The sequence below is a fragment of the Passer domesticus genome, chromosome 13 (genome assembly GCF_036417665.1).
Source record: "Passer domesticus isolate bPasDom1 chromosome 13, bPasDom1.hap1, whole genome shotgun sequence".
NCBI lineage: Eukaryota > Metazoa > Chordata > Aves > Passeriformes > Passeridae > Passer > Passer domesticus.
In genome coordinates, this window is record NC_087486.1 from 7,100,230 (window position 1) to 7,114,448 (window position 14,219).

At 39.3% G+C, this 14,219-nt stretch overlaps 1 protein-coding gene across 3 annotated transcripts in view; it reads left to right on the plus strand.

Moving 5' to 3' along the window:
* Positions 1-14,219, plus strand: part of ADAMTS2 (ADAM metallopeptidase with thrombospondin type 1 motif 2) — a 174,117-nt gene that overhangs the window by 22,406 nt on the left and 137,492 nt on the right. Inside the window, exons 1-2 of one of the 3 annotated variants that reach the window (XM_064387482.1) lie at positions 1,065-1,416; positions 1,550-1,601. The exons of 1 other annotated variant lie outside the window; for it this stretch is intronic. Coding sequence is in view for 1 of the 2 variants with exons in the window: in XM_064387481.1 (XP_064243551.1) it covers positions 1,348-1,416 (69 nt within the window). In the remaining variant the exon portion in view is untranslated. Of the gene's footprint in view, positions 1-1,064; positions 1,417-1,549; positions 1,602-14,219 lie in introns of those variants that run through there. One more of the 3 variants, XM_064387481.1, reaches the window with a different exon arrangement.

Below are 14,219 nucleotides of genomic sequence, written 5' to 3' on the forward strand. Positions count from 1 at the left end.
TTTCTGGTTTAAGATTTATGGAAAATACTGAAAAAGGGAGGTTTCTTGTAGTAGTCTGTGTATATCATTATATTTCAGTGTGCTTGAAACATTATACTGTATATTGGCCCAAGTACCACCTTGGCAAAAGACAATTGACTCTTTTTGTGAAACTCACACAAATGAACATAAAACATTGAGGAAATGAAATTTGGGCTGAATAGTTTAGACTATTGTATATTCAAAATCCCTTAAATACTTATAAAATGGAATAAATTGGCAAATTATGCTAGTGCACCTCTAGAACATACGGGAAAAATGGGTAAAATAAGTAAATCTCTGTTACTTCCAGTACTTACAGGAAGCATAATGTCATTAAGAAAGGAAAATGCAAAACATGTGAAAGCAGATGCCAGACAAACCACAGTGCTCCAGCTCTCACAGGAAGCCCCCTTTTCAAGCCCTACGTGGCCCTGGCCAAAGCATTCTTTTTGGACTGAGTTTTTCATTCCTGGTTTACGGCCAAAGGTAAATTCTCCTCTGTGTGGAAACTTTGAATAAAACCAATTCAATCATTTTTCGGATTCTCCCTCTCGTCAGGATTCCTGCCCCTTTCCCATTGCTGTGCCAATGCTGCAGCATCTGTGAAGGCTCTGCCTTAGCTCCTTTTGGAGTGTTTTTGCATATGTTCACAAAAATATTGCTATGGTCCTTTGCCTTTTATTTCTAATATCACCAAGAATGTTTATGATGCTGCTGATTGATCTCTTGGACAACACAAACCACAAAATCACCTGAAGCTGTGCTGCAGCCAGCCCAAGAAAGTAGCTGACACCCAGATCAACCCTTTCAGAAAAACAGGAGTTTGAAACTTCCACTGATTCTCAAGGTTATGGTGGATTTTGAGTTTTTGTAGAGTTATATAGGGAACTAAAAAGGAAGTGTAGTACCTTGTGACACTTCCCCACTCACCTGAGCTCTGGTCTCCGTTCTCTTGACCTCATGGGGTTTAAGTATCTAACTCACTGGGGCTGGGGCTTTGCAGACCCCACCTGCCTCTTTGGTGGGTGAGTACCTTTGGATATGTAACCCCACACAGCTGAGCTTCTGAACTGTTGGTTTTTCTTGGTTCTCCTTCACAGGTTCCAGAGGAAGTGAAGTCATGTTCTGGGATTCACTGTTCTCTTCTGAATTTGGCCCCAACTCCTTCCAAAATGGATTGTTTAGGGGTTGTTTTTAATGCTTTAGAAACATCTATAATTAAATTGTCTATATCTGTCCTCTGCAATAGCAGTGGTGAGCATCACTGTTCTTAGCAAAAAAAAGAAAAAGTGGAAGTGAGGACTTTGAAGTCACAAGAGCTCTTGGATGAGGCAATGTGAGCAGGCCAGGCCAGGAGAAAAAGGAGCTAAAGCACATTTCTACTGTTATTTGAAGGTAATTTTCAGTTTCATTTGGTCTGGCTGGTGCAAAGACATTCACTCATGAACTTGCTTGGTTTTAAAGATTTCAGAGCTCTTTCATTTGAGTGAAAATAATTTCATACCTTGGTGTTGTCATTCTGTTATAGGGACCTTCCCCTGCTCACTTCTGACTTTGTGAACTTGGATTTTTCTAATCAGGTGAGAATGGTGGATGCAGAGTGGGTCAGTGTGGGATCCTTGATAGGCTTAAGTGTGTATGAAGCTGAATCTAAATAGCCAATTACTTGCTGTGGCTTATTTAATTTCACTCAGTTTTTTTTTTTCCTGATGGTTTATAAAGTATTCATACCACGTTTTCCCTAATTGACTTAAGTTAGCTCTTCCTTTTCCAAAAGGAAATATGCCAAACTAAAAGGTTTCAAATGAAGATTGTGGTCACATTGTCATTTTTTAGTCATCTTGACTACAATATTTAGTAGTGGAAAAAGCTGCTGATAAAATTATATGGTAAAGTGCTATCAGACGTTTAAGGAAGACAAAAGCCAAATGGAACTGTCAGGAGACAAATCTGGCCACTACAGCAGTTATATCTCATGCAAGTCTCAGCTGTAATCTGGGTTTCCATTCATTGAATAGCAGATAAGGAATAATCTCTTCTTAATGTAATAATGCAGGCATTTATATATTTTTGAGAATGAAGACTTATGTTCTGAAAGAACAAATGCTATATTTCAATTTGGCTGGATATTTTGAAGCTTTTAATTAGAGAAAGAAAGAGAGCTTTTTAATCTAAAGAAATAAATTTAGAGTTTCTACTTGAATGCAGAGAGAGAAATTTACTGTTGCTTTGACTTCATTTCGTTTAAGTTTGGTTTGGTTGTGGTTTTTTTTTTTTTTTTTTTTTTTTTTTTAAGTGCTTGTGTGTCAAAGGCTGTAATTGGCTCCGGAGAAGGCCTTTTACTTGTGTTTCCCAGTCATGGATGTCTGCACTTATCTCATTCTTGGCATCCTCCCATTTCAAAGTAAGACGTGGCAGTAAAGTATTCTGATGCAGTGCCAAAGAGCAGATTGTTGTAGGGAAAAAATTTGTTCCTTATACGTTCTGCTGAACTCTTAAGCTTTTAAGGAATTGAACTTACCCATTTACCCTATAACATTCCAGGAGAGGTTAGTTGCCACCCAAATGGCAAGGTGCTCACGGGTGCTTTTGTGCACAGCTCATATATTTGGGTGAGGAATAACTTTGTTCTGTGCCCTTTACCTGCTCCACTCCTGGAGCGTGGCTGGGCTGAGCTGGGAGCGGTCCCTGCAGGAAGCAGGGAGGTGTCTGCCATCACCCACCTGAGGTCTGCTCTGCTCAGGCTCCAAGGCAGCTGCTGGGCTGGGGAAGGTGGTCATGATGTAAGAAACACAGTGCAAGATTTGCTTTGTTTTTATTAATCTGGTATTTTTGGGGTTTTTATGATTTTTATGAGGTGGAAGTGGAAATGAATGAGGGTTAATGAGGGAGGAAAAACTGCTGATTTTAAACACGTGGTAAGTGTAGATCAGCCTCTCTTATAGCAGGGTTTTGCAGAAAATAAATCCTCTGCTAGTTTCCTGTGGGATGGATTAAGGCTTTAATTAATGATTTTGGATATAACTCTATTCCAATGTAGTTCGTGTACCTGAGAATATGGAGTGTGGTTACAGAAAGGGAAGAACTACTCACATTAAACCTCCTGTGTGTTGATTCATAAATCCATGTGTATTAATCTGTGGGAATCTACTTTGGAAATGGAAGGGATCACACCATATTTTGGTGAAGTGTTAAGTCTGGGTTGGAACAGGAGAAAGTGCTGGAAAGTCTTGTAGCTGGGAAGAGGAGATGGCTTTGTCACGTGGACCATCAGCAGGGCTGGGTGAAAGGGTGCAAGAGGGCAAAGTGGAACTGTCTACAAAGGATTAAAACAGGAGATGGAGAACAGTATTTTTAATTATGTTTCATCTGAGGCACATGTTCATTGTCTCAAGACAGATTTTGAGATTTTGTCCATATTTGAACTGGAACAAGAGAACAGTTTTTTTCCAGTTTTGCATCTGACTTGCATCCAAAGCAGATTTGGATGGGTGCCCCACCTGAATTGTTAAGGACTTGGAAGAAATCTTTTAGTCTTGGCCTATTTCTGGTTAAAATACATTCTTCTGCAATGGAGCAAAAGTATTTTTTTAAATAAATGAAACAGACAGGAGGTGGATATAATCTCAAGAGATAAGGTTAAGATTTCAAACATCTTTTAAACGGATCTATTTTTGATAGGCAGATTACTAAGACTTGACTGTTGGGCAGATTTATTTAAACTCTCAGTAGTTTGTGCTATTGAGAAAACTGCACCATTAGTGCAGGGAAATGTGAGTTTGGGCACATTTGGGCACACAGCATTTGCCTTATTTACTTGAAAAATCTCACAGTGCACCCACTACACAAAATGGTTCTCCTGCTGATTATGTGCTTCCTGTTCTGTTAATTAGGATGTCACTGCTCTTCCGTATCTCATTTCTTACTGTAATTTCTTAATGAGTCAGTTGGAGTTTTTTAGGCATGGGAAATCTGGTGAACTGGCTAACGTTTTCCTCTGATATCTGTTTTGATATCAATTATGCTTCAGCTTCCAATTAAGCAGGTCAGGGTGCATTAGCAAGTCTCCAGTTCATGGCAAAATACTGCATAGAGAGATGGCATAAGACTAAATTCAAGATTATCCAAAGTAATTGGGACAGAAAATTATTTAGTTTGCCTTGCTGGAATTAGTCTGACTTATTGTTGAAATGCTGCCTGCCTTAGTTCAGTTCTTTCTGTAGTTCCAGGCAGAAGAAAGCCATTTGCAGCAGACTGTAATCTTTAATAAGGTTGTATTATGCAACTAAGTAAACCAGGGTGAGGAAAAACTGGAGCTGAACTCCTTGAAAAAGTATGGACTGAAAATGCAAAAGAGATGAACTTGCAAGTAAAATGCAAAAATTACACATGGTCTGTTGGAAAATAGGCTCTGATATTAAAGAATAGAATTAATGACTGAGGATATAATTTGGGAGAAGAAAAAAAGAAGTCTTCTATCACTGAGTTATTCATGTCCATGTTTTCTACCTTCTTTTCTAAATATTTCTAATAGCATCATAGGCAACGTTCCTCCTTGTCATATTGACTTGTAGGACAAGTGAAAACGATATCTGCTAAGCTTTATTAGAACATGTTAATTTGGCCAGGCTGTGTAGGATGTGCTTGGAATGTAACAATTTGCACACTAAGGAAAATGATCATTTTTTCAAATTAAGTGATAAAATTTGGCAGCATTTCTTGATGCAAAATGTATGTTGAGTTGTATCTAGAATGAAAACATGACTTTTAATTTGAAAATATTGCTTTGCGCTTATCAGAGATTCTTCATACATCTGGTCATGATCAGAAATGATCAGGGAAAAAAAGTCTGAAAAGCAGTATATACCTTACACTGTAAATTCCAGAGTCTCCACTGTTTTTTTTGGGTTTTTTTAGACTTATTTTTTGTGATTAGAATTCTCCAGGCTCAATCATGTGCATTAGCGTAATAATGGTATATATCTTTTTCTCAGGTTCTTTCAGAATGAGAGAGCTCTTCCCCCTCCTCCCATATGAGAAATGAAATTTAAATCTCTGTATATGAAGGGTTGCTCTATGCAGAGTTCCTGTTCCTCTCACTGTAGTGCAGCTCTTCAGACCTCGATCACTGATGTTGAGTGAGGCATTCCACAGTTGTCTCCAGGCTATGGACTGGATCCAAGAATTAGACAGTGAATTCTTTAGCTGCCATTTCATAGGTATTGATATATTTTTTTGTGTGCCTTTTTGAAACCTGCCTTTTTGAAACTTGCCTTTTTGAAACCTGCCTTTAAAAACCTTATTATGCCCTAGGAAATCACTAGATGCTGCTCTACCAGATGTGCATTCACCAATTTCTCCTCTTTAAGATTCTGCCTTCCTGCACATCTGACAAAAAAATCTCTGGACCACAGCTGTCATTTAGCACTTTGAAATCGAACCATCTTTCATTACAGTTGGTATTTCTGACCTTCAAGACTGAAATTCTGAACGTGCCCCCTTGTTGGCATTGGGTTTTATACTGTGCTCTAGGCAGTAATTTGCTGAACCACTCCTGTGCTTTCCAAAAGCCATTTTATAATTAAAAAAGTCTTCAACAGAGATAGCTGCAAGGAAAGTAGTATATACAGCAGACTCCTAAGGCTTCTGGCTATTTTCGGTATCAGGGAAAGGTTTTGGAAAAACTTTGATTCCTAAAGGCTTAAACAACAGCAATAAAAAGTGAGATAAAATTTGATGAAAAACTGATATAACTTATGAGAGCCAAGGCATTATCCTCTATAAAGGGTACCCTTCCTATAGATAGCACAAGTTGATGCTGTGTGTGAAGTCCTGGTTACATTACACACGTGTCACAGCACTGCTTAATTTTCTTAAATGGTGGCATAGACTCTTCCCTATGTTCCTACTTAGCAAATGCTTGGCATTCTGATACCTGGTTTTCCTTGGTGTATCTTTTCTGTGTGTCTCACCCTGTGAGACAGGGTGGTGTTATTTTACTCAGGTATAAGGTATCTGAGGTGTTCTTAACCCCTTCTTTAACTGACTTTGAATGAGAAGTGCTGCTTCAGGTGTGATATCAGGGCTGTAGTTTCCTTGGGTTGACGATACAGGCAGCTGCAGTCACTACTATGGCTAGTCCAGCTCTGCAATTTAAATGGAATGAAAGGAAGTTGAGTGTTTAAAATTAGGTCATTTTTAAGTGTTTAGTGAGGGATTTGAAGAGCCAAACTTACACACAGATCTCAGTGTTCCAGTTTTAGTTTAACTAGTGGTGATGGTGTTTGTTTTGTTTTGTTTTCCCCACAAGATGCAAGAGGATTTTAAACCACTGCTACTTTTGTGAAGAGAGAAAAAAGGAGTGCTCATGACACCAGCATGCATGCAGAAAAGAGAGCAGGGATGTGTACAAGGCTAAAAGTTGTTCTTTTCTTTAAGGATGAGCCATTCTGAACTTAAAAAGCTTCTTTTCATTTCTTAAGGCAAATTTTTGCTCAGATGGCAACGTTAAATTTCTTGTGCTAATCAAAATCTTCTATGTAGTTTCTTTTCCCTGGACTTTTTATGGCCCCCTAACTAAGAGGAGAAATTAAAAAGCATCTACTTGTTTACTCTGGTCCTGTCAGCTGAAATAAATGTCCCAATTTATCCCAAGCCTTGCTTACACTAAGGAAGTTCAGTTAGATGCTGGTAAATGAACCTGGGTCATCATTCATTAGTCTCTGTAGCTGGACACAGTGTTCTGCATTCTGCTCTACCTTTTTTCCCCCCTCATACTTTTATATTTAAATGCTCTTACTTGTTCAGGATGGGTGTTTTTACTCTGTCCCCTGAGGCCCCTTATGAAAATAAGATGATGCATCTTAGCTTATTCTGTTAAACAAAACTGTCTGAATAAAATACAGATCCATGTCATGACAATAGCTGACTGCCATGGTGGGGAATACAGGTCCCTCAGGACTCACACACTCCTTTACCTTCTCCTTTGATCTTGATGAAACAGATGAAAACCTCATCTTATTTTTAATTATCCATCCCTTGCTGTAGTTTGAAAGGAGATTTCAGAAAGGCTTTAAGTGATATTAAAAAGACCACCATGAGGCACTGCCAAATCCCTGTGTCCCTCTCCCTGCCAGGGGCCACATAGAGTATCTGTGCCAATAGCAGAAGGAGCTGGAGAGTCCCAGCTCGGAGACCTGCAGCAATGCATTGCTGGAGGTTGGTGCTGCAATTTCTTCTCCTCTCTCCTTTTGGCATATTTTGCTGTTTTCCTCCCAGAGGCAAGGTCTATCTCTTCTGTGATGATGATGCTTCCCATTATGTTAAGACTAATTTATGGCCAGGGCAGGGAGTTGTGGTGGCAGGCTTAGGCAGTGGGCTTGCTGTCCCAGATAATGCATTTGTGCCTAGAGCTGTTTTGATATATTCTCTTGCTTCCATTGTGATTACAAATGCTCCATCTCTTTTTTCAATGCTCCAAGCCTAAAATTTAAGAGAAATTCTGCCTGAAACTTAAGAGAAGATGATGAAAGAAGGAGGGATTATTTTCTCTCCACTTATCCATTTGTTTCTTGGCTTTATGTGAGGTTCTTCTTCTTTCTCCCCTGTTGTACTGAGATTTGCAGGCAGTTTCTCATCCTGGTTCTCCTCCTTTGATCCTCCTCCAAAATAAAAAAAGAATAACTCCCCTTCCCCTCAAAGACATGCTTTTTAAATGCTTATTTGTAATCCAGCCATAAGAACCTAATATATTTGTAAGGTTCACGAACTGAGATTTCACAACTTATTTTATTTATCTATTTTATTATACCTGCCAAGATTTTAATCTTGAGATATTTTCCTTTGCTCCTGAATTTTGTAATAACTTCTGTCATGGCCAAATCACATGTGCTGACATCCACTCTGTCCAGATTACTTGCCCTGCACCGAATGTACTCTGGTGTTTGGTGTCGTTCTCCAGAGTGACATTGCTCTGTGCAATGGAAGTTTCCTTGTGACCTGCAACAGCTTCAGGAACTGGATTGACCAAAGCTCAAGATGAGCCTGGCTTTAATAGGAGAGCATCTGAAGGATAATATTTACCACTTTCTTTAATTTGTAACTTCTCTGTTTAGCTCAGCTTACTGCGATGGAGCTTAAGTGGAAGCTACTCATGTTGGGAAAGGTTTGTGAACAGGCTGGAAGTGGTGTCTGGACTAAGGATAGGCTGCAGACACAGATAAATCTGTCTTGGATTTGGGGTTTGATTTGTTTTTAGAACTTAAGTTACAGTTTATTTTGTATGCCTACACTTTTTCACTGCAATAGAATATGTCTTTTATTGGTCTGCTTCGAGCAAGGTAAATCTGCATAAAGTTAAAATAGTACGAATGTTGGTCAGATTATATTCCTAGTATTTCCAAAAATTATTTCCTTCCCATTTATGCCCCATAGGGAATTGATGCCAAGTGCCCTGTGAAAAGAGCCTCAATTATTTAAGGATCTCAAAGAACTTAATGTAAATTAAGGATTTTTAAGAGCATGGAGTGGAAGGAACCTCCTGAGCTGCTGAGTGCCTTCTGCCGCTGGTGTGGGTGCCGCGCACGTGCGAGGTTGTCCCTTTCTCATCTCCATTTCACAAACCAGCAATCTGTGGCAATTACACAGATGGGTCAGTGGCAGGGCTAGCACAAAGCCAGGGTTTTGTCTTGCAGTTACACTACACTGCCCTCTAAACAGAATATTCACCAAGAGTAGAAGTCTCCACAGCAGTTCTGCCAGTTTCTACGATCACTGTGTGTTATGACCGTGAAGATTGCAAATAGCGTGGGACTATGCCAATAATTTTTTTACTGTAGATTTCTGAAGCAAATGGAATAATTCAATGGAAATTAATTTTGTGATGCATATATTAAACAATTTTATTCTGAAAATGGTCTTCGGTCTTTTACGATGGAGATATGAGAAGGTACAACTCATTGCTGTGCCCTGATGGGAACAGGCACTAACTCTGTTGTTTTCACTGAAATTGTTACATGAACACAAGGAGCCTAAGGGCCCATTTTACAATCTGGTGTCTGTTTAGGAAGCTGGTTGAACTAGAGGATAGAGTTCTGTCTCATAGACATGTAGCCACAAGTCATTATGAGCTTCCTGCTAATTCAGAAACTGCAGGAACCGAATCGCGCTGCTCCCAGGGCTGTGTTGATTTTGCAACCACTGTGCATTGCAGGAGTCTAAGAGAAAGAGAAGTTTCCCTACATGTAGCTCATTGTTAGGAAAATAGCAAAGAATAAATGTCCAAAGGCAATGGAATTGTTGACACACATCATTGAAAATTGCAGATAATGAAAGTGAACATGCAGTAGTAGTGGCTGCCTGGTGGCCTTCCCATCCAAGAGTGTACCTCTTAGTTGGGAGGCTGGGGATAGTTAGTAAGTTTAAGTGCAAAAGAGGGAGGATATGAGAATCTTTTGTTCATTACTAGAGCTTTTGGAAAACAGCTGAAAATGGTAATAAATTTTTGCAAAGCATTTAGTAAGTAACTTTTGTGATCAACTTCTTTTTTGCAGCTAACTTACCAGCAAATGCTCTTTTAACAGCAGTCCAGACTATTGTTAGTTCCTGAAGGATTCTCACCCTAATTTGTGGCTTCAAGTAGATTGCTAACCTCTCAGCACAACATTTGAGTAGCATGGATCAGGCCACAGGAATTTCCTTAGTCTCCAAAGGTATGAATGTTGACATTGGATCTGATTTTAGGAAGTGTGAAGCATTCCAAAATCCCAAAGATATTAATACAAAAAATATGGAACAAAATTCTCTTTCTGCTCGAGGAGTGTGGAGCTGATTGGCAATGGGACTGGGAAGCAGAGGGCAGGATTTTCAGTTCAGATCTTAAAATACCTGTGAATAAGACAGAAGTGGTACTGAGAAATGAAAATGTTTGGTGTAGTCAGCAGGTAGAAAGATATGAGGAGAATTAAAAACTCTGCAGGGTGTTTGCCCTTTTCTTTGTGGAAGGGTTATGCAGTTAATTTTACTGAGTGGTTTGAAACTGTTGTGGTTTCATTCATCAGCACTTGGGATTATGTGGGGAAAAGGAGTCAAAATTGTTGGCCCTTAAAAACCCAGGAAAAAATGTCTTCTCAATATGAAGATGTTTATTGATATAAAAGTGTTTGTGAAGTGCATGTGTCAGAATTATGATGTGTAGTGTAACTGCTAATGCATACATACAAATACTGTAGTGAGCTAGTGGCATTATAAATTCTAGAGCACTTAACAATGAATTATCCCAGTGACCTAAATAATTTTCTGTCAGAATGTTTTTCCCCTTTTCCATTTTCAAATTGTCTGTAGTAAATCTTTCATGTGTTTCACTGAGATTTATTCTTAAATCCTCACACTATTTACCCCTTAAGGTTGAAAGCTTGAATTTAAGATAAGCAGCCATATAAAAATGCATGTTTCTCTTCCAGACAAGCAAACTACTTCTAACACTTACCTGACTTTACAGGGAAGGATGTGGGGGACATGAGGCTTTGCCATTTAGGCTCCATTAAACATATACACTTAGTGCTATAAACAGGATGCTTAATGTTGTTCTCACTGCTTGCGATTGTTGTGACTTGGCAGGTGTATTTGATGGAGTCCTTGGAGCTGCAGCCTTGTCAGCAAGCATGTGTGAAAAATAACTGGTTGCAATTGCAATACAAATGGGAATTGTGAAATAAACTCATTGTGGTATGCTGGAATTACTGGCCTATAATTAAATATTCTATTAAAATATGCACTTTACGTGGGGTAGCCGGGGTCACAGACAGGGACAAATTTCATATGCATAAAATATTCCATTAATCAAGCAAAGAATTAAGGAATAAGGACTATTCTTAAACAGTCAGTATTTGGTTTCAAAACAAAGGGGAATATTAAGATTTATCTGCTTTCCTGACAAGCGTGAAATTCACTAATCCCTTTGAAGAACTGAAAAACCTGCCATATCACAGTCTTGTGAGCACAGTTTATAGATACCATTACTGCTAGCAGTTATTTTGCAGAGAATTTGGGCAGAACTTGCTCTAGGAGAGGTCCTACATGTCAAAGTACAAATGATTATGTGGCTTTATGATTTCTTCTGTAACCTTTGATCCAGACAGCTCATGGGCTGAACACCAAGGCTTCTGCTCTCATTTTCTGGGTTTAAATCCTCCTGGGGATGTGTTGCAGTAAAGCCAATTTAAAGCATTCTGGCTCAATCCTGCTGTTCCACCTCCAAATGCAGAATAATGTAAAAAAATAATAAAAAAGATATTTTTTTAGTTATTCACATTTGCTTTTTTTCTCGTGATGCTGAGTATACTTTTTGGCTGTATGAAGTTGTTGTTTAAAAGTTGTGATTGCTTATTTATTTATTTATTTTTAAAAGCCCACTGAATGAATATGAATATATAAATTTAAAGACAGGAACTGAAACTTGATCCTATGGGCTTTGGATAAACCAGGAGAGTGAATTTACTGTTGCTTACAATTAAAAAGGCAACAGATTTCAAAAACTTCAATAACTGATTTTAGGTCTGGGAGTCTATTAGATTCCTTCTGTACCATATCCTGGTCCCACTGGGAACTGGAAGAGAAAGCACTCTGGTTGATTCTCAGTTCCTCAGAGGGCTGCTGTGATTTGAATAATTAATAAGGGCTGTAGAAATCCTTCAGTGTGATCTGCAGTGTCTGCTCCCACCACAGCTCTGTGCTCGACCCTGCAGGCAGAGCCCTTCCAGTGGGAGTTTCCTCCTGACACAGTGATCGGCCAAATGTCCCAGAGCTCTGCTTTTTTAAGGGCCCAGCAGTGGACAGTGGCACTTCTCAGCCTGACAGCAAATATTTAGGAATTATCAGGATTTTCTCCTGTGTTCTCATTTGTTTGCTGTGGATAGACAAGGCACAAAACATCCCACCATAATATGTGGTTTACATGTTTAGTGAGGTAGAGAAAACCATTTGCTTTGAGTAAGTGTTTCAGTTCCCATTGTGAGAATCCAGTCTGACAGGGTTTTGGTTGCTTTCAAGATCTGGAGTTTGGGGATTTTTGATTCTGATCTGTCCTGGTTTAAGCCTAAGATTTCCTTGTAAAATTTTGAGCAATAGTGGTGTTTTAACCAGCAAAATCTGACTTAAGAGTGGAAGAGTTGAATGGCTTCATGCTTGGATATATCTCAGAAAAGACCACTAAGTTAGGCTCTGTGTCTAAGATTGTGTAGTTTTGTGAAGGCACTGGAAGTGTCTTTTTCTCTCTGCAGTCCACCATCCATTGGGATCTGCAGTACATTTTGAAGAGGGTCACAACAGCACTAAACCCAGCAAGCCTATGAGTAGGAAGATAATTTCTCTCTCATCTGATGTCCTGTTTCCCTAGAAATTGTTAGATGTATGCATGGGAAAATATATTGATAATAATGGTAAAACAAAAATTAATAACCACCTCAGCTTTCACCGAATACTAAAATAAGTATTCTGTGCTTTCCACAGTCTTTGCTCGTTGGAATTGATTTTCTGCTGGAGCGTGCCTGCTGTGCAGCACTGGAATGAATTCCTGTAGTTTTACAAATTGGCTAGATTAGAAGGTCTGGCTTTACATGTCAGGAGTGGTTGTCAGATTCTCCAGATAAATGGGGTACTGCTTGTCTCAGGATTTTGGCTGGTTCTTAAGGCATGAGTGTATGGGGTTTTGGGGCTTTTTTCTTTCTTTCTTTTACTTTCAGACTTTCATGGAAATGTCTAGAATCTATCAGGGATTGCAAGTGATAGCTGGACACTCAGAGGCCTGGAATGCTTTGGCTGCAGCTTGTGCAGCTACTAAGAGCTTTCAAGTGATGAGATGTTGAGACTCAAACCAAAGCAGGAACTCGTAGGAGTGTCAGTGCTGACTTTTGTGGAAGATGGATGGGAGAACTCTTCCTCTTGTACCATCAGAAGGGCACACCACAAGGTCTTCATGAAACAGCATTCCTGTCCTTATCCTCTCCTACTCAGTAACCTCATGAATATGGCATTCTCCTTCAGAAGGACCAGACAAGCTTAAAAGTGGTAAAATTGTAGAGTAGGCTTCCCTTTCCAATTACCAATTTCCCCTTGCCATCCCATGGAAACACTTCCATATGAACTCTGGGCTCTGGGAATGGATGGAGAGAGAGGGTTGTAGCCTGTGTCTCCCTCATGGATTTCTGCAGTCTGGGCTGCCTCAGAAATAAAGCACCTTTGTTTTTGTCTTGAGTTGTCTTCTGCCAATTCAGTGTAGCTACAAAAGGGAGACAACTAAAATAAGCAATATAGGTGGTCTGTATTAAAAAATAGAAAGGGGAAAATATAAAATAAATAATTTGTTTTCTCACAGCTGGAATATTTCCTCAGAGAGCTACCTGGAAACTTCTGAGGGGATTTCCCAGTAGTGTCTGGGGAAGTGTTCAGACATGGTTGGAAACCAGAGGCTTGAATGTAGGGCTGAGGGAAGCGTGTCAGTGCTCTTGGAAGTACCTTCAGTCTCAGAGTTGACCAAGGCAGCAAACAAATTAAAAGGGATGGGTAGGATCAGGTCCCAGAGCTGGGCACAGGATGTAGCTAGTGAGCCTCCACTGATCGTGCCTAGGACAATTGTAGAACAGTTTTATAATGTTCAATGTTTGATGCTCTGTATCTTCAAACTCCCCATTTTTCTCATTTGCTGTAAATAAGTTTTGTACATGCCAAGATTGTCAGATAAATGCCTGCTTGTTTCAGCCAAACATGTATTTAGCTGACTTCTAAGCCATTTTGTTCAAATGAGGGCACATTCATGGAATGAATCATAGAATGGTTTGGGTTGGAAGGGACCTTAGAGATCATCTAGTTCCAACCCCCTGCCATGGCAAGGACAATTGCCATTTATATTTATACTTACAAACATTGCATTTATATTCTCAAATTGAGAAGATGATTGTGAAACCTGATTCCAATTTAACTCAGTCCATGACTAAGTTTTCAGGACAGAGAATATTCTTCATACTATGTGTAAAATGATCTCTATGTTTTCAGCGTTGTGTAAAAGCTGCTAATAATAATTCAGAGAAGCTTTTGAAAAGAAGTTCTGAATCAAGTGTAAACAAACTGTAAGGGAATACCAATTTCCTGGAGCAGCTTTTACCATTTTTAGGTTCCCATCTTATGTAAAGACTTAAAATATG